Genomic DNA, 26,228 nt, shown 5'->3' on the forward strand with positions numbered 1-26,228 from the left:
CTGATTTTAAAACAGAACTGCTTTGTGCCACAAACACTCTTAAAATAAAGGTTCTTCAATGATTGGCTGGAAAGGGTTATTGAGTTTCATGATTCATTGTTGATTTAACTCTTCTTGGTGCTGCATTATAGGTTTTTTAGATCCATGTTTCGTTTTCTGGGTACATTGCAGGTGTCCTTGAAGTTCTTTGTGGAACTTAAGGGTACACCTTTATACTGTAGAACCAGTAGATAAAAAACAGCTGCGAGCTTGCCTCACTTGAGTCACTACGGTAAGCCTATATCAGGCTTGTTTCATCCAAAAGTGGCTATCCATTATTGGAGGGTTTTGTGATGGAACATACCTTGGCATCATTGGTGGAAGGCTTCAGGTCAGTGATGTCAACATGAGAAGACGAGTGTAAAGACGAAAGGAAAGATTCACCCCATTTGAAGAACTTCTGTAAGGCCTGATTAAACTCTTCCACCTGAGTTAGATGATTCTGAAGCACTAGGATTCTGTGACGATGAGAAATTTATTCATTTAAGCTAAGCTCCGTGCTTCATTTAAGTCTTACTGTGTATTACAGGATTAGAGATGTTACAGTAAAGAAATTGTGCTTCACGTCATTGACCTGTGAGGTATGGCTGTGGTCTGACAGCTCCATCTTTTCTCAAGCTGCTCAATGTCTTCTTTGAGAGTTTTCACATGTTCATCTGATGCAGTGGTGTAAAGAGTTGGCGTTTGGGCTATCAGCCTTTCGTAAACTGATTCCAATGACTTAAATTCACTCTGTAGATGCTACAAAAAGAGCAAAATCATTAAAGCTCAAAATTTTGGTTCATATTTGAGTACGAAAGCAATAGAAAATCTCACATTAAATTTGGGTTCCCACATTTTTTGACCAATGAATATTCATGATTATTTTGGTCATTTGTGGAAAAAAATTATTCAAATGCAGGAGATTTGCTAATTAAACATTCAGATCGATTTGTGAACCAGTTCTACTGATTCTTAAAAAAAATAAAAGGTTAATAAAAAAATGTATTTACTCGTTTTGGCTTGCGAGCAATTTTACCTTATCAAAGACCAATATTTAACCAATGAAATATTTTGTGCAGACCCTAATGAATGTATATTCATTATATTCAATTTCCATGACTTTTATATGCCTTTTAAAGCACAATTTTAAACACCATTTCCTGCTATTTCTATGATTTCCATGATCGTGGGAACCCTGTTAATTACTTTCAATTCCAGCAGTTCTCCATTAAGCTTTAGTTTGTCGACAGGGAGGAACTGAGTATCAGAGCTGGATACAGATTCACACCGCTCCAGGCAAGACTGCAGGGAAGATCGATCCTTTTCGTATCTAAAAAAAAATTATGATTTGAGAAAAGAGATTTTATTCAAAATCTACGTTTATGAATGGATTTAAGTCTAATGGAAGGTTTTGAAAGATTAATGCCTCAAGTGCACCAACAGTGCAAATAAACATACGTCTGCCAAAGCGACAGAAGGCTCTCCATTTGGCTCTGTTTCACTTTGGCCTGTTTTAAACACTGTTCACAAGTTTGCTGAAGGGCTGCCACTGCTTTCTCTGCTTTCTCTCTCTCACTGAGCCGGCGGGATCCAGCACACAGTGACAGCAGGGTGGCCTTGAGCTTCTCCAGGGACTGGAACACATCCTGAAAACCAAACAATCACATAATCTGTCTGAATTTATGGAATTAAATGAGCAGTGTTCTCAGTGCACATGTACTGCAATTGCAGGTATCATACCATATGACACTGCAGAGTTTTGTAGGTCTCAGATAAAGACACACAGGAAGTGACAGGGCTGTCTAGTTTCCTCTGGATGTCTTTAACCTCTAATTGGACCTTAGAAGAGCACAGAAAGTCGTTAGACACAACGCAACATATAAAAGTGAATTTTCTCACAGTTTCTAAAAGATGACGAGTGCAATTTCAGCACCACCAGCGTCACCATGCAAAAGAAGAGAAATTGTTCACCTTTAATACCCCTTTAAACTGCAATAAAGCCCAATTTAAAGTATACCTGTTGAAGATTGGCATCAAACTTAATCTGGTGGGAGGAGCTTTCTTCCAACTGTCCATTCAAATGTTCCACACTCTCCTTAAGCTCCTCCCAGTACCTGCCGATCTGAGTCAGGCGAGCTTTGATTCTTGCAGACTCGCCAGAGGACACAAACTGGATCAGTCCTTGAGACTTCTCCTCTAGATGGGAAAGGACCTCTGCTCTCTTCTGAAGACCATCTCTGATCATCTGAACACCATAATATAAGGGATGAAAACACTGCAATGTCAGTGGCACTTTATAGGAATTTAATTATTATTCAAATAAATAATGTAATAAAGAACTAAAATGTTCAGTTGTTATGAATATGGAGTGCCAAACCTAAAAAGTAAATAAAAAATAAATTAAAAAAGTCCATAAATAACTGTATAACTTACCAAATGTCAAAAAAAAAAAAATCTTATATAAATATATACATAAATGAGAGATATAAAATATGTAAAAATTTGTAATTATAAATAAAAAATATATACATTATTTAAAATACAATATTTAGTTAATTGTAAAATATATATATATATATATATATATATATATATTTTTTTTTTTTAAAGAGATATAAAGGCATTTACATAGATACAGAAAAATTATTAATGTAAAACTAATAATAGGTTAAAAAATAATTAAATGATTATGGACATAAAAATTGTGGATATAAAATAAATATAAAAGTTATATATATATATAAGAGATATATATATGTATATATATATATATATATATAAAATATTTTATATAAAATATTTTAATCCATTTATTTTAAATTCTTATTTTTAAAGAGAAAGTTATAAATAAATGCACCTATTAAATAAAAGTAATAATATATTAATTGATTGTATATATTACAAGTAAAGTAATAATATACTAATTGATTGTATAAATACCGGTATATAAAATGTCCACATAACTGAGTATTTAGCAGGTTGGGGAGCGTTTTATGCTTGTTTATTTACAGTAATTATCCATGTTTTCATTTTATTTTATGTATATGAATAAGGGTGAAACTGCACCTTTACGGTACAGATCTGCTGGTCCAGAGGTGCACTGGAGCTTTTCAAAGCATCCAGTTCTCTTTCTCTCTCCGTTATCCATGCGGAAAACTCTTCAAACTCACTCCCGAATGAGTCCCACTGATGTTTCATCCCCTCTAATGTCTTCACACTGAAAGATCAAAACATGGCCTTGCGGTTTCATTACAGTTTTCATTCAGATTACATTTAATGCATCAGTCTTAATACTCCTGATGTCAAATCTATTATATAGACTAGTGTATTACTCTCTCTTGAGGCCAGCCTCAACTTTGTCCACTTGTTCACTCAGAGCTCGGGCTTGATCCTGCAGGAGACACTGATTTTTGGGGCCCAGCTGGATCTCTGCAGCCCTCTTTAGAAGTGTGTTCACCTGTTTGGACTCTGTTTCACACTGTTTTACCAGTTCCTACAGGAAACACAGCAACAGATGAAATGATGAGAAAATAAAAATGTCATGACAATAGCCCACAAATGTGTGGGGGTTACAGTGATTTTATCACATTTAAGAGGTAGTTCTTTTACCGCAGCTTCTGGTTGCGGAAGTAAAAATCACATTCATTTTTTCAATAGACAAATTGATTTTCAACGATAACTTACAAACCTTTAAAGGCAGACCAACCATGAGCTCCAAGGTTGTTCATCGATGGTATATGTTTCTGTTGACGCCATCCATCTGCGTTATTTCATATTCATGTTAAAAATCTGTTTGATAGCGGAATTCCTGGTGAACAACTACATTACCCATAGTACAACAGAGAAAGCTTCGGCAATTAGAGAACCGTGGACAACATAGCCCGCGAAATGAGCTTTAGATCGACCGGCCACTCCAATGACGCACTGTGAAGAATGCAACCGAGTCGGTCTCCCTTCACCCTTAAACTACAGTACTTATATCTATGTACATATCAGAATATTTTGCAATAAATGTCAAATATATTAGTTCTATAGGGTTTCTGCAGGTTTTATGAAGCTAAATGTAAGACTTTTAAGACCTTTTTAAGACCTTTTTAAGACCAACTAAAGGAGATTTAAGTAATAAGGGAACACAATATGTTATCGACATTATTCTCTAAATGTAAATGCCAAGAGAGCACAAGAACAGCCATATACATACTGTATACAGCAGTAATACTTCAAAGTTTAAAAACGCAACTTAACAGATCTCCATTCATTTTCAATTCATTTTACAAACAGTAACACGATAAGGCTTGAATACCTCTGCCGTGCAAAAATAGCCATTTTTAACATTTGTTGACCCATATTTGGCGCTGTCACCAAACTTTGCATGTACCCTCAGATCATGGTCCTGATGAAGCATACCATGTTTCATTTTACTATGACAAACCATTGCCGAGATACAGCCTCACATCCTGTTTTAAGTCGACCTCGTTGAATTTGTGTTTACGTAACTTTTCAACAAATTCCAAAATCAAAATTCTGAAATATTCATTCTATGAGGATCAGTCTGAAGATTATTTTGAGCCATTGTTTAGGAAAATCGGGCAAAGTTTGAAGGAATAGCAGCAAAAACGTCATTATCCAAGATGGCGGCCCCTGTAATGGGCAGAGTTTTAGCATTAGGGGTCCATACACACAACAGTTTACACAAAAGCAAGTGAATTTTTGAACTGGTGGTAGTGCAAATTTGGTATGGGGGCTATTTGTGCCCAGAAATTACTCTTCACTTTAAAACAACTTAAACACAACGAGAAACCAATCATTTAATACCATGACCTTAAGAATTTAAGACTTGTTGTTCTGATTTAAGACCTTTTTAAAGCCTTGATTTGAGAAAGGGCAATTTAAGACTTTTTTTAGACCTGCAGAAACCCTGTATAATCAATAACCTAAAATCAATAGTGTTATATATTTCCATTGTTTTTTATTTAATTTCATCATTCGCAATGCTTCATGGGATTGTAGTGAAAGACGTAAGTACTTTGTCTATTTGTCCGATATTTGTTATACTTTTTTACCTTAAAACAAAGTTTGTAACATTGTGCTGGTTGCTTTGGTTCATGGTTTACAACTCTTTTACGGAGGATTTTCAGAAGCCAGAGATTTCTATTTCAATCAGATTTCAAATCCAGAGCTTTCCGTTTTAAGCGTGTCTTCTGTTTTCAGAATGAAGAGGCTCATCTTTAATTAAAAGGTGATTAATTTCACTCAGCCCCTGGAGATAGTGTTGTTCTCACCTTGGTCTGCTCCAGCTCTGTGGTTAGACTCTCTGGAGTGCTGAAGATCATCTCTCTCTCTGTGAACGATCGCACTTTACCCACAAACTCCCTCACTGCTGCCTGCTGACCGTCAAACTCCTGCCAAGCAGCTAAAGTCGCCTGACAACACATGGAGCCATTTACGGCAGAGATGAGAAAAAGAGACAGAACAGAGATAGAACAACTCTTGAGAGGATCTTCTCTCTTTCACACCTTAATTCCTAAATACTTCATACCATATAGCAAAATTACTACATTTTCAAGCACAACACTTAACTAAAAGATGTGTGTAAGGTTGAAACAATAGATATACTGAAGACAAAAGTTTTTGGACACTTTCTGGTTATCAAACCTTGTCAGGAATATGTCCATAGTTAATGAGCTGAACTACACCTGTGGTTACTCTGCTATGACACCTGTGTGAACTTGTTGATTAAAAGACATTGCAAAATGGCTCAGAAAAGTCAAGTTAGTTAGTAAGTAAAAACTGTTTGTTTGCAGATGTCTCTTGGTTTAATAATCTAATTCAATGTTATTCATACATTTTAAGGTGACTTAAGAGTTCAAATAGTTTTTGGAGCCACTTGATTGTATACAGGCTATACCATATTATCTTTCCTAACCTCGAGGTTCTGTTCCTGTGATTCAGTGCTTTGATCCATTTTGTTGAGGGTGGTCTCCAGTTTCTCCAGATCTTCCAGTAAGCTCTCCTCCAGGCCCTCCTCTATCTGCAGCTGCTTTCCTCGGATTATCTGCTCTTGCGTTTCCTTCCTCTTCAACCGGAGACGCTTCTGTTGTTGCTGCACAGGAAAGCACATTGAATTGCACCTAGCCATTTTTAAAGTAATCGATAGATTAAAATATGATATTTGGCACTGAATAACAGGATTGCTACCTGAAGTAGCAGCAGCAGTTGTTGTGCTTCTCTCACAGACTCTGAGTCCAGAATCTTACTGATGTTTGTCTGCAGCTCCTGTTGACCCTGAGTCAACTCCTCCAGTGTGGTTTTCACCTCCTCTCTGAACTGAACGCAGTCGCCCACAGCCAGGACCAATTTCTCTGACTACATCATCACAACACACACACACACACACACACACACACACACACAATTTCTAATGATTTAACACTTTAATCAAAGAAAACACTTGTTTTAGTGTCACTAAGGCCATGTCCGCACTAATCTGTTTGTTTGAATATGCTGTTCTCTGTTTCCTAATGTCATCATTTACCAAAGTGTGGTACTAGAGAGCATTTTCGAAACCCGTTTTTGGTGGAGAAAAACGCTATTCCAGTGTGGATGAGAGATGTAAACATAGCGAAAACAATACGCTCTCAAACATTTTCATTTTACTGGCTACCAGGTGCCGTATTTTTACAGTAATTTAGTAATTAAGTTTGATGTTTATACAGACATGACAGTAAGACATCAAGACAATAAGCTAGATAGATAGGCAGGCGGACGGACGGACAGATGGACAGACAGACAGTTAGATAGACAGACAGACGTGTGAGGAGCAGATCAAAGGACTTGTGTGGGTTTTTTTGATCGCCCTCTTAGAAAACACACTATTCCAGAACAGTCTGAATGTCTTTGCCAAGTTTAGGGGATGTAGCTTGACAGCTCAAGGAGGAGTTACAATTGATAATTTTGTCTTTAAGGATTTTGGGAAAAGTCTGTAGAATAACAGTATGTTGGCTTCATAATTACCATCAAAAATTGATATTTTGACATTATTGTTGTTTTATGTGAATAAATAAAGGTACATCTCTCGTTTCAACATTTTTTGTACTTCAGAGGTTTGCTTTGTTGTACAAAAAAACTGCCTTCATACTATGTGGCCCACATTTGTCTTTTGATAATTGAAAATAGGTCAAATTTAACCATTTTCAGATGGAGCCACATTGAAAGCCCCATATCTCTGGGATTTAACCATATAGGGCCAATTAAGGAATTAAGATAATCAAAAGGAAAGTTTATTCTAAAAAGAATCTAAAAGAATATTTAGATATCTTTTATACTACTGGAGTTATAGGCCTTCCAAGTTTTGAAAAACAACACAAAAAAGTGTTTTTTCCCATTTTTGGACTCACACCATTGGCATATAATGCATCAAGGGGTGCTGAAGTCAACTGATTTTCATATTAGTGTAAAAATAAAATAAATTATGCTGCCATCTTTCTAGGGTTATTTTTTTACCTGTATTTTTGCTCCAAAATCATAGGTGAAAATTTTCAAAATACAAAATAATAGATTACTCAATAAATATAGATCCATGGCATTTAATGTTTTGGCTTTGATCATCATTTCTGTATTTCTTTCACTAGTAAAATTGTAATTTATTTTTTTGAAGGTACACCCAGTAATTTTTTCCCCATTAAAAAAGTTTTACTCCTAAAGAAATTATTTGTAATTTTGAAAGGAGCAGGGGAACCCTCATGGGGGCTGCCATGTTAGGATCACATGACCAGCTGAATACTGCTCGCTTAATCTCAGTAACCGTTTTGTTATTGGACACTTTCACTCTTGGATTAAATGAATCATGGCAAGTTGTGAATAGTGAATTTCTATAAAGGCATCTGTAACTGAAAACTATTGATTTTGAATGATGCTGCATCATTTAAAGTTTATACAATCATCATATCTCACCTCAGAAAGGGACATGAGAAGGCCCTTAAAGTCATTGGAGAGTTTGCTGAGGGCGGCTCCCTCTCGCTGGGCGTCACTCTCTGTACAAACCTCAATCAGAGCAGCCAAACGAGTCTTCAACCAGCTTAGATTCCCTTCCTGAAGTTCGGCATCATTTCTCAGGCTCTGTAAAATCATAAAAGGACAATTAACATCTCACATCATCTGTCATATTCAGTTTCTTCTATTTTGTCTTTATTTCTCACCTTAATGGTCGATTTGACCTGGCCAAACTTGCTGGGGTCTCCAGCTCTGCTTCGTAGAAGTCTGAGTTGACTCTCCTTTGATGTAACCCAGGAAGACAGTTCAGAAAATCTAAAACACAAAGACAAAAGAAATTTGATACTGTTCTGCAGAGATTTAACCTACAACAGACAGTACCAGAGAGAAGAGTAAAGGTTCACCTAGTGTTAAACTCCTTCCATTTGTCAGGGTGCTGCATGAGTTTGTGATGTGTGCTCTCAATCTCCTCTTTGACATCAGCAAACGCTGTTTTGGAGTTTTCCAGAGTCTGGAGGGTCTGTTTGCTCTCTGGAAGCTTCAGACAGAGTTCCTCCATGTGCTGCAATCTCTTCTCACAAAGAGCCTGTGGACCCTTTTCCTTAAAAAACATCTGCATAAAAATAGTCATTATGAGCCAATTATTGTAATGTCACAGGGTTTAGAGTATATTAGGTAGGTTTAATGGCTGTGAGTCTCACCCTGTGCTCTTTGATTAATCTCTCACTTCCCATGCTGGGCAGACTGCGGTTCTCTCGAGCCAGTTCAGACTGGCACTCCTGCAGTGATGTCATCAGATGATTCTTCTCCAGTTCCACCTTCAGATGAAGCAGGTGATTGGGAATCTCTGTCTGCACATCCTGTAGAAAACAGGGGGCATTATTCAAAGCGTATGTCTCTCCGGAACAAAAACGGGGGTTTCCCAATCAGTGGGCTTTTTCAAACCAGGATGGGTGGGTGTTTTTCAACCATTGTGCTTAATTAGCTAAAATTGAGTGGTCGGTTCTCAATACTTTTCTCACCTCAACCAGGTCTGAGCTCACAAAGAGGATCCCTCTTTTGATTAGACAGTTGAAAAATGCCCATCCACGTTTGAAAACGCCCACTGATTGGAAAACCACCATTTTTGTTCCATTATTCTGGAAGTTACATGCTGTATGTGGGTGTTTCATCAACTTTGGGCACTTTTAAGCACAGTGCACTTCTAGAAAGTAAAGTCTCGTTAAAATATTTTTCACACACTCTGTAGGTTTCTTAATTTGTCTACTACCAATGTGCAACAGTGTATGTACATGTATCATAGGAGATGATTTCTGAAAATCATGAAAATTCCCACAACAGTGTCATTTCCAGCACATCTCAAATTCTGCATTGTGTTTAATAGAATACTGTAGTTGAAATGACGCTGATGGAAATGACATTTTAATGTTTTTGAAATAAAATGGCCCACTTATTAATCTTGCTAAAGCGTTTTTCATAGCTAACATTTTAGGAATCCTAAATATAAGCAATTAAATAACATTTTCAAACTTTTTGCATAATTGGTAAAATTACAGCTTGATTGGAAATTACGCCAAATAGAAATAATCTGCTCACAAGTGATATTTTACTTAAAATGTCTTTGCTTTCTTCATCAAGTATGTTCTTTAGTGACACTTTTGTCCACTTGGTTAACAAGTACACTTACTTATGAAAAAGCTTTATTTGGGGCAAAATTGTTTGATGTGGTGGAAATTATGCCACAACTATGGGACAGACATATTTTTTGAAAAATGGATATAAATAATTTTCACACAATAAATACTGAAATTGTTAATATATATATATATATATATTTCAGTTTTAATAAAACCCTCATATATATATATATATATAAAAAAAGCATAAATAAAAATACATTTGTACATTTTAATAAAAATCAACCACTGGGACATGAAAATGCCTGAAGAAACACCAACACATAAAATCAACTGGCTCAATTTACACTGATAAATGGATAAATATCCTTTCTCCTTTGAGATTAAGATGTTCATTGTACGCTGAAAACAAACTGAAACTTTCAAAAGTCAAAACTTCCTCCCCCACTCCAAAAAGAGAATTTATTGACATTAAGCTTCTCAAAAACAGCTCATTCTGAAATTCTTGGATTTTGAAACTTCAGCAACATTGCTGTTCATAAACTTGGTCCACCCATGGTCCAAAAAAGGATGAAAATCATCTTAAAAAACAAAATTATGACAACATTTTTAAACAAAATGTATCCTTTAATAAATGTCATTGCTTTTATTGTGCACAATTCAACAGTTCTTATTATGTAAAAATAAAAAAAAATAAATTCAGAATCTAAATCAAAATGACAGAACTTAAAAATAATATTAACCAAACATATCAAAGCCTAAAAGGCCCACTCAATCGAGAAGCCAATCAAATAACGATGGATAAAATCCAATCCAACCCTACGCTAGTTTTACTCAGAAATACGTCACAATACACAAGTTAAATGCGCTGCCGTTTCATGTTGTCTTTAAGTTGTACTTATGTGTGTACTTATACTATATACGCAAATAATTCCAGACAATAGTCCACTAGTAGTCTGAGGTCCAAAAGTAAAGCAATTCTTTTGAGATGAAAGAGAGAATGTTAAGATTAATGGATGTGCTGGGAAAAATGGAAGAGCTTTCTAACCTTCCACTCTTTGTGTAGTTTCCTGACTGTTTCCTGTAGATTCTGATGTTCTTGTTCCGGCAGAATATCTGTGAGTTCATCACAGGCTTTGAGGAACACATTGAGAACACTCTGATCCAGCTGGCCGAAGAACTCCTGCAGGAACATCAATGAAAAATGTATGAAATCATGTCAGATTGAACTCATTTCCTTCTGGAGACCACTTGAGGTTTAAACTCTGCTGTCGGCCTGTTTGCTCTGCACAAGAATAGACTGCTGGGTTCATTTCTCACCGTGTGCTTTTTCAAAAGCTCCTCTGGGTTTCCTCTCTCAGTCATGGAGCTGTGAGCTATTTTCAGAACCTTCTCCAGCTCTACTCGAGACTCCTCAAAACTCTTCATCAGGCTGCTGTTCGCCTCAATGTGTCTTTTCCACTCTGTGGTTTCCTTAACCATGGCCTTTATAAACCAAAACAAACAACAATGCACATGTAGTGAGAAAAATCCCAATTAAGATCACTGTGACAGTTTACAAGCTCTCTCGTTGAAGAAGGAAGCGGGAGCCGGATAAACAATTTAACGGGAGTCTTTATTTCCCACACTTTCTCAGTCTTGCACACTACTGGCTTTTCAGCCAAAAATTCAACACACACACACACAGTCCACTTGTGTGTCACTCTCTCTCTCCCCTCCAGCAGTCTGGACTGCTCTTTTTTCCCTCTCAGCTCTCAATGCAAACACAAATAGCTGTTAGAGATAATTTCCCACAGGTGTCAATCCTTACCGTTCTTCCTCTCGCGGCTTCGCTCTCCACAGATGTCGCTTGCACAATCACCACAATCACTTTAATATCTCAACTGTATTTCCTAGAGAGCCAATTGAGACCTCCTGCTTCTCAGATTTTCTTCAGAGGAAAAGACCTCGGTAATCTCACGGGTATCTCCTCTAGAGTTCCAGAAGAGATCTCAACAATGTCTGATGGGCCTGGGTAGCTCAGCAAGTAAAGACGCTGACTACCACACCTGGAGTCGCAAGTTCGAATCCAGGGCATGCTGAGTGACTCCAGTCTGGCTTCCTAAGCAACCAATTGACCCGGTTGCTAGGGTGGGTAGAGTCACGTTGGGTTAACCTCCTCGTGGTCACTATAATGTGGTTCTCGCTCTCGGTGGGGCGCGTGGTGAGTTGTGTGTGGATGCCGCGGAGAATAGCATGAAGCCTCCACATGCACTAGGTCTCCACGGTAACGTGCTCAACAAGCCACGAAATAAGATGCGCAGATTGATGGTCTCAGACACGGAGGCAACTGAGATTCGTCCTCTGCCATCCGGATTGAGGCGAGTCACTACGCCACCATGAGGACTTAGAGCGCATTGGGAATTGGGCATACCCCCCCCCAAATAAAAAAACAAAGTCTGAAGCACAGTTCCCACCTGTGATGAAGCCTGAAGCTCAGTGATTCTTCTTTCCAGCAGTGATGTGTCCAGGTGTTTGAGGGTCTTGCTGATGTCCAAAGATTTCAAAATGACCTGATGGTTTTTATCAATCACTGCAAGACACTTTTTACAGCTCTGCTGATACGTCACCAGCTCCTGTTTAAACATACACACAAAGAAATACAAAGAAAGAGAGAGAAATTCATAGCAATGGCATTTAAAAAAATACTAAAGGCCTGTTCACACCCAGTCTGATGCCTTCAAATGAAAAGACAAAATAATTTTGGTGTGACGGAGTTCAAAGAGATGCATTGTTTCATTTTAAAATAAATAGAAATAGAAACAGAAAATTAACTTTGAAATAATTGCATAATGAAATATAAAGGTTGAGATGGGGAGGGATGTCGGAAGAATCGTCGCTGGTGCGAAGGAAGCAGCCTCTTATACATCTTTTTTATATGATTGGCAGGCCAAGATGAGCAAGCTCCACCCAAACTTATGTTTGAAACTTCATTAAGTACTGATTATTTCAAAGTCAGCAAAGAAAACAAGTGGAATATCCAGTACAGTTTTGCTCGTGAATATTCAGTTTATGTGCTACTAAGTGCCTCAAATAAAACTCTGAATATCTTTCAAAGATCTGAAGCCACAAACTTGGCAAACTTTGGAAAATCCAGTGATTGCTCCTCAAAAGGGCTCATCTTTAAAACACGATTTTGTTTCCCAGTGGACTAATAAAAATATGTGCACACTTACTACCAGAAATTGCATTTCAGTTGGTTGCAGTTTTGAATGCAATTTGAATGCTTTCCAGTTTAATATGCATCAGACAGTCAGTGAACATACTGTGGGCGGTCTGTGAGCCCAAAATGCACCCATAACCTCAGTCACCTGACACTTTAGCTTGAAGTCTCCTTGAGCCTCAGAGTCCCGGGAGGAAGTGATGCGGCTTGCCTTCTCTAGTGACTGGTAAAACCCAGTGATATGTTTCTCCATCTCCTCAAGAGGAGGCAGCATAGCTTGGGAATCTCTCAGCAGAGGCAGAGCTCTCTCCCGTATCTGAACAAGACAGCAGACGTCATGAGGTCATGAAGGTGAGACAGTGAAAAACAGGGGGGAAAACTGATTAAGCAGCTCATGAGGAAAGCACAGAATCAGGCACCTTGCTGAGCTCATCTTTAATGGTTGTCATGGTAGCCAGCATCTGTGCCACCTCCTCCTCGGGGAAGTCTTTGGTCAGCTGTTGTGCGTTACGTGTCACTGTTTTATACGCAGCCTCCATGGATGGCAATTTGTGCTTCATGTCCTGAGCATATTAAGTTACTGTTTATATATATATATATATATATATATATATATATATATATATATATATATATATATATATATATATATATATATATACACAGTATATACATGTATAGATAGATATATAAAATTAAAATTACACAAAAATATTTGACAGAACAATGCCACGATTGACCAATCAGAATCGAGTACTCCAGAGAGATGTGTAATTACCTCTGTGAACTTTGATTACCTCAACATCTTGTAGATATGTCCTTATGTTTAGGAAAGACACTTGGACTGGAGTGTTCATCCTTTCGTTGGCCGTGTCAATAAATGTTTTTAAAGCATCAATACCATCTTCATAATCTTTCCTCAGTTTGTCCATTTCATCTGCTCTTGCATACTAAGAAAAAAAATGACAAAATCAGCATAACCCGAGAACCTTTTATCTTAACGATAAAGGAGAAATATGTAACATCAACAGATTATTTACACAACAATAAAAGGGGTAACATAATGGAAAATGAACATTCACAAAGAAAATTTTCCACCTCAGTCCATGCAAAATAGATTGAAACCTAAACTTCAAAAGCAGGTCTTTCAGATATTTTTACTGTATTGTCATCATAATCATGAATACATTAACATATGACCACCCACATACATTTACTTAACAATGACTATTTAGCATTCAAGCCAACTGAACATCATAACAGACATTTTTATAGAAGTCTTAAAGGTACAGTCACAAAAACAGCCTGTTTAATATTAAGAGAGTGGGGAAAAATTGTTGTGTAAAACTAAGTTACAACTAAAAAAATGTACAACTATTTTTAACTAACATCATAAGTTGACTTCAGGAAATAAATAATTATAATTTGAATTATCTCTTACATGTTTGACTTTGATGAACAGATCTCTCCATCTGCCGTTGAGGAGTAGCAGCTGTTGTTTCAGTTCTCTGGACACAGTCTCATCACATGTTTCAATCAGGAAGTTTCCAGCATCGTTCATGTCCATGTGCTGTTGGATCCAGTGTGGAAGATTCCGGAAAAAATCCTGCAGAACAATTTACAATGTTTTATACAACGTAGTTCGGCTGTTGTAAAAAGCTTAAAGGGATAGTTCACCCAAAAAATGAAAATTCTCTCATCATTTACTCACCCTCATGCTATCCCAGATGTGTTTGACTTTCTTTCTTCTGCTGAACAGAGAAGAAAGAAAGCCATACACATCTGGGATGGCATGAGGGTGAGTAAATGATGAGAGAATTTTCATTTTTGGGTGAACTATCCCTTTAAATCTGAAGTGTGTAGCTTTTTCTGTGTTTCTCCTGTCCAACTTTAATATGCAGAGACAACTATAAGTAAGCCATTCATAGCTTAATTTTCTTGAAAGCTGTTAGCACATTGTCTCTGCAGCGCTATGAAAATCCTCTGTTTGTTTTGAGCGACCCGTCGTTACAAACACAATAACATTAACTCGGCCAATGGCATGAGTTGGGGCGGGACTATCTCTTTGTTTGACCAACGGCAAATGGGAAGCTTATTCAGAAAGCTGTTTTGAAAACAAAATTTATTTTTGCAATTTCATTTGGTGGCCCTAGTGGCACAGAAATTACATACTTCTGCTTTAAACCATTTTAAAGTAGCTAGCTGGTCTACCATGGTTTTAGAGAGGTTTTGGGCACTTGTCGGATGGACAGGCAGGAGATTCTTTTCAGTAGGGTTCAAAGTCATGAACTTCACAAACACACCCGTTTGTCGCTCTCTGATTGATTAAGCATCTTCTCTGCATCCTCCAGCCAGGCCTGCAGGCTGGCCACCATGCTGCTGTACTTCTCCCAGTTACAGATGACTTCCTCCAGCATGCTGCGTACACTGCGGACCTCCACCGACAGGTTCTTCCACTGCGCCGTCGCATCGCTCAGAAACTTATTTACCCCTTCACCCTCTTCAGCTGCAGGTGAAATGTGACCCAGAATTTATTCAAATCACATTGTGACTAAATCTCTTTTGATTGGTGATATAGTATAGCACACTAAAATCTCAGTGCACAAGCCATGCAAATCAATCCCCTACAGTCTGAAAGAGTAACACTGGTGACGATTAGAGAATCAGCTAAGCAAATTGACAATATTAAGTGTTAGTAGAGGAGAAATCCTTGTATTTGTGCACTGTAAACTGCAGTGTCCAAACTGCCACTATATTAAAGTGAAGTCTAGGTACTCTAGTTACTCTAAACTCACCTCTCCTGGTGATTTTACTGCCTACAATATGAATTAAACAGTTAAACAACATTACCGCACCCTACATGCTTCATTATATTTGGGTGAGTCAAAAAAATTCCAGGTCATATTTCACCCCAAAATCCAAAAAGGAAGAATTGAGAAATTATTTTGTGCATTAAAAAAATAAAGCCAATGCTATAGACTAATAAGACCAAATTTTCATGACAATTAAGCATTTTCCCCCTAAATTTTAATTATTGTAATGCAAAAAATGTCATTGCAATTCCTTGTGATGTGAAAGAAAATAATGACGTATTATTTCAATTGTTAAGTGCATTTGTAAAGAACAGTTTAGAACATCACGGTAGTATTTGTTGTACTATATTTTATTTTAATGGTGATTTTATTTTATTTTTTTATTCCTGTATTAATTTCTGAATTTGTAAAGAGAACTTGGGAGGAAATGTGCTTAACTGTCATGAAATTTGACAGAATGAGGATATCTGATCTAAAAGCAAAACACTAATTTCGGCTGGTAGAGACATAAAAAGCCACATCATTCTGCAGCATCCTGGAGAAGATGGATGACAGTGAGATGTGTTCTTACCTGAAGCTCCAGATTTCATATAGGTGTCTGCAGCTTGTTTCAGACTCTTAAACGTGGTTTCATATAGCTCAAAGAACTTATGACCTTCAATGAATGCCTGTGTTTAAAATAGTAGAATAATGGTAGGATGTTTTATTACATGTTAGCTCGATGAGTTGTTCATAAAGCAGATGCAGGTAAACTGGTGGACGTACAATATAATTTTGCAGGAGAAGCTCCACTGAGTCACGTCTGCCATATTTAATGATCCAAGATTTAAGCTTCGACTCCGCCAGGGTAAGAAATGCCATCAGGCGATACTTCATCTCCCAGAATTCAAGTTTAATCAGATGATGAGATGATGTGGACACAAAATGAAATCTGTGGAAATACAAAATATTTGTAAATATAGTTTGAATCTGTGTAAGTTCCCCTTTTTAGGTGAAATCTGTGCAATCTTCCCTCGCCTCCAACCAACCACTATTCATTATCCAAACAAATCCTGACGGATAAAATCAAGTCTGTTTCACTCGTGAATACGTCACAATATGAAAGTTGAATGCATTGCAAATTCCATTCCATGCTGTCTTTAAAACAGTTCCCAAAATTAAAGTTGACCTTTCTGCCATGTCCTGCAGCTGCTCTGGGGGAACTGGGACACCGTTTACGGATCTGTCTCTGTGAATTTGTTGAAATGTCTGTCTGTGTACTTCCAAATTCTTCAGCACCTCCTGTATAACAAGCAAAAACATCTTCTTTCAGCTTAGAAGCATTTCGATTGGAGATAATATGTCTAGAATGAAAAATAGGGCAGTAGCAGACATAGGGTCTTGAGCATACCTTGTGCTGTTCCAGTTTTCTGTGGATGATGTTGGCGGTCTCATCATGGGCCTGTTGAATGGGCACGTCTTCTCTCAGGGCAAGTTCTGCACGATGCAGCCAGGCACCAATCACTCCAAGAGGGCCAGGCAAAGACTTGTCCAGGTGGATGTGCCAGTCTAAGAGCTACACAAACCACACAACAACATCACAAATATCAAAAGGAGAGATCCGTGTTTAATGCCGATCACAGTCTAAGAGTACACTTCAAGCTGTCAAGTGTCTGGCCAGATTGCTGTGTCCGCTCTGTGAGTCTTCTGTTCCTCTGAACAAAACCAGCTCTGTGTTTTGCCTACTCTCCTCAGTAATGGATTCTGTATTAATGGCCTACGATCCAATTCACACTTCATTACAGCCAATGACAACTAGAGAAGCACATATTCATTTATTGCAACAGCGACAATTAGGAGTTATACTTTTAAGTAAAAACAATCTGCAGACATAAACAATATTCTTGTTTTGCGTGGGCCTGCCTATAGGTACCATGTTTTTTGGATATGGTAGCATGGTGATACCCTCTTTTTTGTATATGTACCATAGTAATACCATGTTTTTTTAGGAACTTTACCATGTTAATACCATGTTTATTTAATATACTGTATTTGTATCATAATAATACCATGTTGTTTGGGCATTTTACCATGGTAATATACCATGTTTATGGAAATGGTACCAAAGCAATCCCATGTATTTTTGGATATGTAACATGGTAATACAATTATTATAATTTTTTTAATTTATTTTTTTATATGTATCATGGAAATACCATGTTTTTGGGAATGGTACCATGGTTATACCATGTTTTTTGACATATACTATGGTAATACCATGTTTTGGGGAATATTACCACAGTAACACCATGTTTATTGACATGCACAATGGTAATATAACATGTCTTGGAAATGGTACCATAATAAAACCATGTTTTCTTACATGTACCATGGTATTACCATGTTTTTTGTTTGTTTTTGTTTTTGGAATAGCACAGTAATTCCATGTTTTTTTTTATATGTACTATTGCATTAACATGTTTTTGGGAATGGTGCAACAGTAATACAATGTTTACTGATATGCACTATGGTAATAACATGTCTTGGAAATGGTACCATAGTAAAACCATGTTTTTTTACCATTTCCGGGAATGGTACGACAGTAATACCATGTTTGTTACATGTACTGTGGTAATAACAAGTTTTTGGGAATGGTACCATGGTAATACCATGTATTCTTACATGTACCATGGTAATACCATGTTGTTTGGGAATAGTACCATAGTAATTCAATGTATTTAGACATGTACCGGCACAAATGTTTTTGAGAATGGTACCATATTAATTCCATGTTTTTTTACATGTTCTATGGTAATAACATGCTTTTGGGAATGGTACCATGATAATAACATGTTCTATGGTACAACAGTAATACCACGTTTATTGACATGCACTATGGTAATAACATGTCTTGGAAATGGTACCATAGTAAAACCATGTTTTTTGACCTGCTGTGGTAATAACGTTTTTGCAAATGGCACCATATTAATTCAGTTTTTTGACATGTACTGTGATAATAGCATGTTTTTGGGAATGGTGCCATAGTAATACCATGTTTATTGACATGCACTATGGTAATAACAAGTCTTGTAAATAATGCCACAATAAAACCATGTTTTTTGGCATGTACTATGGTAATACAATTTTTTTGTGAATGGTACCATAGTAATACCATGTTTTTTAACATTTCTGGTAATGGTACGACAGTAATACCATGTTTTTTACATGTACTGTGGTAATAACATGTTTTTGGTAATGGTGCCATGGTAATACCATGTATTCTTACATGTACCATGGTAATACCATGTTGTTTGGGAATAGTACCATAGTAATTCAATGTTTTTGGACATGTACTGGCACTATGGTAATAAAATGTTTTTGTGAATGGTACCATAGTAATACCATGTTTTTTAAACATTTCTGGGAATGGTACGTCAATAATACCATGTTTTTTACATGTACTGTGGTAATAACATGTTTTTAGGAATGGTACCATATTAATTCCATGTTTTTTTACATGTTCTATGGTAATAACATGCTTTTGGGAATGGTACCATGATAATAACATGTTCTATGGTACAACAGTAATACCACGTTTATTGACATGCACTATGGTAATAACATGTCTTGGAAACGGTACCATAGTAAAACCATCTTTTCTTACATGTACCATGGTAATACCATGTTGTTTGGGATTAGTACCATAGTAATTCAATGTTTTTGAACATGTACTGGCACTATGGTAATAAAATGTTTTGGGGAATGGTACCACAGTAATTCCATCTTTTTTGGACATGTAACAAAGAAATCCTATCTTTTTTGGACATTTACAAAGTAATTTTATGTTTTCTTGGACATGTAACATAGTACTAATACCATTGAATTCTTTGAAGAACATTGGGGTACCATGTAAATACCCTAGTATATGAATATCAGTCTATGTTAATTCTATTTGTTGAAGCACATACCCTGACAGACACATGATCCCAGGACTGTTTGACGACCGCCTGGTCCACTGATAGTTTGCCCTCTCTGTGTACCGGCTGCAGAAGAGACTCAATCTGTTTTTTCCTCATCTCATACTGCACACGGAAGCTCTTAAAGGCCTGCAGCACAGAAAATATACTATGTACTGACAAACACATTGGGTCTATAATTAGATTAGACAGGATTTTCCTTGCTCTTTTGTAATAACAGATTTGTATATAGACATACTCCAACACTCACAACACAAAGCTAAAAAAAAATTATGTTTAAGGTCTGACATTCACAGTTTCAGCACATATTGTTTTGTGAACCTGTTACAACATAATGCAGGCTTTTCAAAAAGTCCTGTTATTGGAGAATGGGGCGGTGGCATATACATTTGATATGACAGCAAACCCATATCTCTATTCTATAAACAGTTTAGTCAATCCTTTTAGTGCTTATTTACATATAGACATCTTGGTAATACTTTACAATAAGGTTGCATTTGTTAACATTTGTTAATAATAATAATTATAATAATTACATTTATTTTTCACACATTGTACATTCGCACATATACAGTGAAATTCTTTTTTCACATATTATGTGGGGTCAGAGTGCAGGGTCAGCCAAGATATGGCACCCCTGGAGCAGATAGGGTCAAGGGGCTTGCTCAAGGGCCCAACAGTGGCATCTTGGCGGTGCTGGGTGCTTGAACCCCCGACCGTCTGATCAGTAACCCAGAGCCTTAACCACTGAGCCACCACTGCCCCCTAATGCTTTAGTTACAGCATGTATTAATCCTGGTTAATGTTAATTAATATATATATATATACATACATATGAACACATTTCTTAATATTAAAAAGATGTAATGTTAACATTACTTATGCATTAACTAATGTTAACTAACAATGAACAACACCCTTTTACAGCATTTATTACTCGTGGCTTATGTTAATTTAAAGATACATAGTTTATGTGAACTAACAAGAAACAGTGCCTCTTTACAGTGTTTATTCATGTTAATTTATATGAAGGCATAATACATTTCTTAACATTAAAAAGGTGTTTAAGTTAACATTACTCAATGCATTAGTTAATGTCAACTAACAGGTAAAAACAACACGTCTTTACAGTATTTATGTGTCTTGTTTAATGTTAATAATATACATATTATGGTGAACAACTACATTACCCACAATGCCGAAGAGTCTTAACACAGATACGAGTTTTCATATTATTCTGTATGTTGCTAAAGATTTTATTAATTTAATTATTTAATTACTTTTCTTCTGCACAGTGCAGAATATTGTTCTCAGAACTATATGTTGTATGTACTGTTGATTTGATAGTGATTCGATATATATATATTTTTTTTAATCCACTTTTCTCCCAATCTGGAATGGCCAATTCCCACTACTTAGGTCCTCGTGGTGGTACGTTTACTCACCTCAATCCGGTTGCCGGAGGACAAGTCTCAGTTGCCTCCGCTTTTGAGACCATCAATCCATGCATCTTATCACGTGGCTCGTTGTGCATGACACCGCGGAGACTCACAGCATGTGGAGGCTCATGCTACTCTCCGCGATCCACGCACAACTTACCACACGCCCCACTGAGAGCGAGAACCACTAATCGTGACCATGAGGAGGTTACCCCATGTGACTCAACCCTCCCTAGCAACCGGGCAAATTTGGTTGCTTAGGAGAATTCCTGGATTCGAACTCACGACTCCAGGGGTGGTAGTCAGCGTCAATACTCGCTGAGCTACCCAGGCCCCCGTGATTCGTATTGCAATGTTATGCTAATAAATATCCTGCAATTGTTTGTAACGTGTGAATTGCTCTACAATAAGGTCTATCAATACCTAAAATTAATGCTTTTATTGTTAAATAATGTTAGTAAAGAGTCTACAAACATTAGTAACACATTAGGTAATGTTACACTTTACAATAAGGGTTATAAATATGCATAAAAAATACTTCATTATCATTATTCATCAATAATTAAGAATCAACAAACATTAGTAAAGCATTAATTAATAATCAAAGAGTTTTCACTTTACAATAAGGTTCACAAAACTTCATAATATATATACTGTATATATTTTTATTAAGCAGTTCAGTAAAATATCACCCAGGAACACAGATGAGTGACAATTCTTTCGATATCCCTCCAACTTTTCTCCTTCACAATGAATGTTATTATTTACACATTTCAATGCTGAGAAATGTGTTACTAGTATATACACTATATATTATTATAGGCCTTTGTATAAATTTACATTAATAAACACTGTAAAGAGACACTGTTCCTTGTTAGTTCACATTAACTATACTGTATATCTATAAATTAACATAAACCAAGATTAATAAATGATGTAAATAAGTGTTGTTAGTTGTTAGTTCATGTTAACTAAGGCATTAACTAACCTTAACAAATGCAACCTTATTGTAAAGTGTAACTGACATCTTAAAGATACTGTAAAGTAGCAAAAACAACCTTTTTAATTCTAAGGGTCAGCGAGAGAGTGGAAAATTGTCAAGTAAAATTAAATTACGACTGTTAAGAGCAATAAACATTGTCAAAAGTGTATTAATGGCCTATTTAAGCATTCGTAGAGTAAAAACTCATCATGGATTCCTTCTTGGGGTTATTACATTTGTTAAGTTCTCATTACCTGATATTTGTCAGTGAGACTCTCTTCAGAACCCTGTGCGCGCAGTATATCTCTGTCCAGCTGATCCAGCCAGATCTTCACCTCTCTCAGCACATTCCTCTCCTCTTTCTGTACACAGCAGACAGAGAGAAATAACTATTTATCCCTTGTTTAGAGAATATTCAGCAGGACAATTTATAACAACCCACAGCAGGTAACCGAGCAGTGAAACGGGGAAAAATAAAAGTGAAGATCTTCACACAATTTATTATGACTCTGTATATGAATAAACACATACCTCAAGCATTAGTTCAATATCTTGAGGATCATACTGTCCAGGAAAGCAAGACACAACAAGGGATGCAAACACAACACAGACAAGATGTTAGCAAGAAAAAATTCAGAGAACGAGAGGAGAAAAGAGAGAGCATCCACTCCAGATGGGACATTCTTGCGAAACGTTTCCATTTGTGCTTGGTTTGTGTCCCTATGACTTACTACTGATACAATTAACAGGATACTGAACTTAGTTGAAATATTTGATAGATTTAACTCTGTTTAGTTAGAAATGCACAAGCTATTTTGTAACCCTGTAACATTCAACCCCAAACATTTTGAATATAACAGCACTGATACAAAATGCTTTAAAACAGAAATGGGCTTCTCCTTCTATTTATAAATGATGCACATTTTCAATTGCAATCTTGTATATAAATTCCCTGTAACCAAATAACTAATTGTGACAGGACACTGGCAGCCAAAAGTTTGGAATAATGTACAGATTTTGCTGTTTCAGAAGGAAATTGGTACTTTAATTCACCAAAGTGGCATTCAACTTATCACAAAGTATAGTCAGGACATTACTGATGTAAAAAACAGCACCATCGCTATTTGAAAAAAGTCATTTTTGATCAAATCTAGACAGCAGCCATCACTCCAACACCTTATCCTTGAGTAATCATGATAAATTGATCATTTGGTACTAGAAAATCACTTGCCATTATATCAAACACAGTTGAAAGCTATTTGGTTTGTTAAATGAAGCTTAACATTGTCTTTGTGTTTATTTTTGAGTTGCCACAGTATGCAATAGACTGGCATGTCTTAAGGTCAATATTAGGTCAAAAATGGCAAAAAAGAAACAGCTTTCTCTAGAAACTCATCAGTCAATCATTGTTTTGAGGAATGAAGACTATACAATGCTTGAAATTGCCAAAAAACTGAAGATTTCATACAAAGGTGTTCACTACAGTCTTCAAACACAAAGGACAACTGGCTCTAACAAGGACAGAAGGAGATGTGGAAGGCCAGATGTACAACTAAACAAGAGGATAAGTACATCAGAGTCTCTAGTTTGAGAAATAGACGCCTCACATGTCCTCAGCTGACAGCTTCATTGAATTCTACCCGCTCAACACCAGTTTCATGTACAACAGTAAAGAGAAGACTCAGGGGTGCAGGCCTTATGGGAAGAATTGCAAAGAAAAGCCACTTTTGAAACAGAAAAACAAAAAGAAAAGGTTAGAGTGGGCAAAGAAACACAAGACATTGGACAACAGATAATTGGAAAAGAGCGTTATGGATCTTAATCCCATTGAGCTTTTGTGGGATCAGCTAGACTGTAAGGTGTGTGAGAAGTGCCCGACAAGACAGCCACATCTATGGCAAGTGCTACAGGAAGTGTGGGGTGAAATGTCACCTGAGTATCTGGACAAACTGACAGCTAGAATGTCAAGGATCTGCAAAGCTGTCGTAGCTGCACGTGGAGGATTATTTGATGAGAACTCTTTGAAGTAGTTTTAAAAAAAAATTCTAATTGTAATAGTAATGTTTCACGTTATTAATGTCCTGAATATACATTGTGATCAGTTGAATGCCACTTTGGTGAATAAAAGTACCAATTTCTTTCCATAAGAGCAAAATCTTTTCATTATTCCAAACTTTTGGCCACCAGTGTAATTTGTTGGTACTTTGTAAGGCTGTAACCACATAATTAGGACTGAAGGTAATTGTTTATGGATCACCAATTTAAAAAAACAATATTTGTTGACGACTAATCCGAATATTTGAGAGACACGTCCCTATATGGTGGTGCCTTTGAACTTTGAGCTTAAAGTGGGAAAATTATTATAAATATGATTTCTTAAAAGTTCAGCAGTAATATTTAAACCTTATAGCACCCTTTCCTGAGAATGACCCATACACTAAATGAATCTCATGCAGACGATAGGTAACCAGCTCCTACCTGTAGAGTTAGGATAGAGAGAGCGAATGTAGGAATGGAACGAACCAGCTACTAATGCGTACGGCGAGTGTAGAGAGACAGAGTGAACACAGAGCAATGCATTATGGGTGTGATTCGTGAGTAAAATGAATGGATTCCACTGTGATGGACTAAACTAAATGAACAAGCACTACAGCAGTGACTGCATTAAATAACAGTGAGCGATCAGTGTATTTTTGGTAGGTACATGCACATAAGCAGTAAAGCATACCTCTTCTTGCAGTCCATCTGTCTTGGATTGGTGGGGGTCTGGGTAGTGCTTCAGGAACTGAGCTACATATGTCATTATTGATTTCTCATCAGGCTTATCCACATCCACATCTGCAAGACAAAAACAAGGAGAACTCAAAGATCAAGGCTGATTACCAAAAAATTCCAGGATCAAACCCCTCAAGGGACAATCAATTGCCATTGTGCCCTTGAGCAAGGTACTATCAATCTATCTATCTATCTATCTATCTATCTGTCTATCCCAGCTTGATTGTGCAATGGCTACTTACATAAACTCAAAACAAATGAGTGGCTTTTGAAAAGCACAACAGGCAATTTACAGAATCCCATCTACAGTATTAGCCACAACATCACAAGAGACCCTTAAAAAAATACTGTAGTGGTACCATGGCACAGTGATCATATCACACGGTAATACCATGATACTTTGATATATAGACTACCGTGATACTGTATGTTTACCATATCATATACCATGGTATTTAAATGGTACTCTAAGATACCAAGTTGTTCTGGCATATTCACATTAGAAACATGGTGTTACAATGGTAAATTTCCAAAAAGACATGGAATTACCATGGTACCATGTCCAAAAACATGGTAATACCATGGCACTTTTTTGTTAGTGGATGTTTTTCATTGCATAGGATATTGGCGAGATACTGAAGCTAAATCAGAGTCTTGAAGCAGCATTGGTACCTTCAGGATCTAGTAAACGTGGTATTCCAAGCTCGTTCTCTGCCACACTGAATGCTTCTTCTAGGTTCTCACGGTTACTTCTTCTTCTTACAAGGTCCATGTCAACGAGTTCTGGCCGTATTGCTTGTATAACGGAGTGGAAGGCCACACCACTGCGCCAACTAGGACCAAAGTCTTTAACTTCAATCCCAAGATGCCTTGTGATGAGAGATAATAAATGTAATACTTTTTTTTTTATAGAAAATAAAATAGTACATTGTATTACAATAATAGAAATATATTATATTATGTAAATTTGTATAGATTTTATATTACAATAATAATGTTAAAAAAAATAATGATTCTTCAATTCTTGTTGGTTGATAAAACATATCGGTTTCTACTAGTCAATCGTTCAGCTTACATTTTTTGACTCCCACTTATTATAGAAGTCTATCGGGAAACATTGTATGCACACACGTCAACGCCTTTTTGGATTATTTTTACAAACTGAGGTACAAGTCAAAATTATTTTATTATTATTTAATTATTCTTTCGTACTTGGTTGCTGTGCTTTGGACCCATTTGAGCAGGGCTCGTTTGGCATTGCTCTGAAACTTGGTGACCACCTTGCGTTTCAAGGGTGGGCTGCCCGTCTCTGAGCTGGCCATGCTCTCCACGGAAGATGTGCTGCTGGATAAAGCCTGAAGGGCTGGCAGATTGCTGGTCAACTCCTCAATCTGTAAATGATTGTTAGGGC

At 36.8% G+C, this 26,228-nt stretch overlaps 1 protein-coding gene across 9 annotated transcripts in view; it reads right to left on the reverse strand.

Moving 5' to 3' along the window:
• syne1b (spectrin repeat containing, nuclear envelope 1b) overlaps nt 1-26,228 on the reverse strand; it is a 178,025-nt gene that overhangs the window by 122,826 nt on the left and 28,971 nt on the right. For 8 of the 9 annotated variants that reach the window (XM_051647295.1, XM_051647294.1, XM_051647299.1 and 5 more), the window contains exons 6-37: nt 26,030-26,208; nt 25,490-25,686; nt 24,771-24,880; nt 22,297-22,404; nt 19,613-19,750; nt 17,056-17,220; nt 16,834-16,946; nt 16,431-16,596; nt 16,237-16,333; nt 15,156-15,358; nt 14,294-14,458; nt 13,650-13,802; nt 13,272-13,415; nt 13,001-13,168; nt 12,107-12,265; nt 10,971-11,135; nt 10,699-10,833; nt 8,715-8,873; nt 8,418-8,626; nt 8,220-8,328; nt 7,975-8,139; nt 6,220-6,387; nt 5,948-6,124; nt 5,304-5,444; nt 3,354-3,514; nt 3,088-3,238; nt 2,039-2,266; nt 1,762-1,860; nt 1,480-1,667; nt 1,228-1,351; nt 614-780; nt 344-497 (exon numbers count right to left, since the gene is read on the reverse strand). In XM_051647295.1, coding sequence (XP_051503255.1) covers nt 344-497; nt 614-780; nt 1,228-1,351; nt 1,480-1,667; nt 1,762-1,860; nt 2,039-2,266; nt 3,088-3,238; nt 3,354-3,514; nt 5,304-5,444; nt 5,948-6,124; nt 6,220-6,387; nt 7,975-8,139; nt 8,220-8,328; nt 8,418-8,626; nt 8,715-8,873; nt 10,699-10,833; nt 10,971-11,135; nt 12,107-12,265; nt 13,001-13,168; nt 13,272-13,415; nt 13,650-13,802; nt 14,294-14,458; nt 15,156-15,358; nt 16,237-16,333; nt 16,431-16,596; nt 16,834-16,946; nt 17,056-17,220; nt 19,613-19,750; nt 22,297-22,404; nt 24,771-24,880; nt 25,490-25,686; nt 26,030-26,208 — 4,965 coding nt within the window. Of the gene's footprint in view, nt 1-343; nt 498-613; nt 781-1,227; nt 1,352-1,479; nt 1,668-1,761; nt 1,861-2,038; nt 2,267-3,087; nt 3,239-3,353; nt 3,515-5,303; nt 5,445-5,947; nt 6,125-6,219; nt 6,388-7,974; nt 8,140-8,219; nt 8,329-8,417; nt 8,627-8,714; nt 8,874-10,698; nt 10,834-10,970; nt 11,136-12,106; nt 12,266-13,000; nt 13,169-13,271; nt 13,416-13,630; nt 13,803-14,293; nt 14,459-15,155; nt 15,359-16,236; nt 16,334-16,430; nt 16,597-16,833; nt 16,947-17,055; nt 17,221-19,612; nt 19,751-22,296; nt 22,405-24,770; nt 24,881-25,489; nt 25,687-26,029; nt 26,209-26,228 lie in introns of those variants that run through there. The other variant, XM_051647298.1, reaches the window with a different exon arrangement.

Source organism: Myxocyprinus asiaticus, chromosome 20 (genome assembly GCF_019703515.2).
Source record: "Myxocyprinus asiaticus isolate MX2 ecotype Aquarium Trade chromosome 20, UBuf_Myxa_2, whole genome shotgun sequence".
NCBI lineage: Eukaryota > Metazoa > Chordata > Actinopteri > Cypriniformes > Catostomidae > Myxocyprinus > Myxocyprinus asiaticus.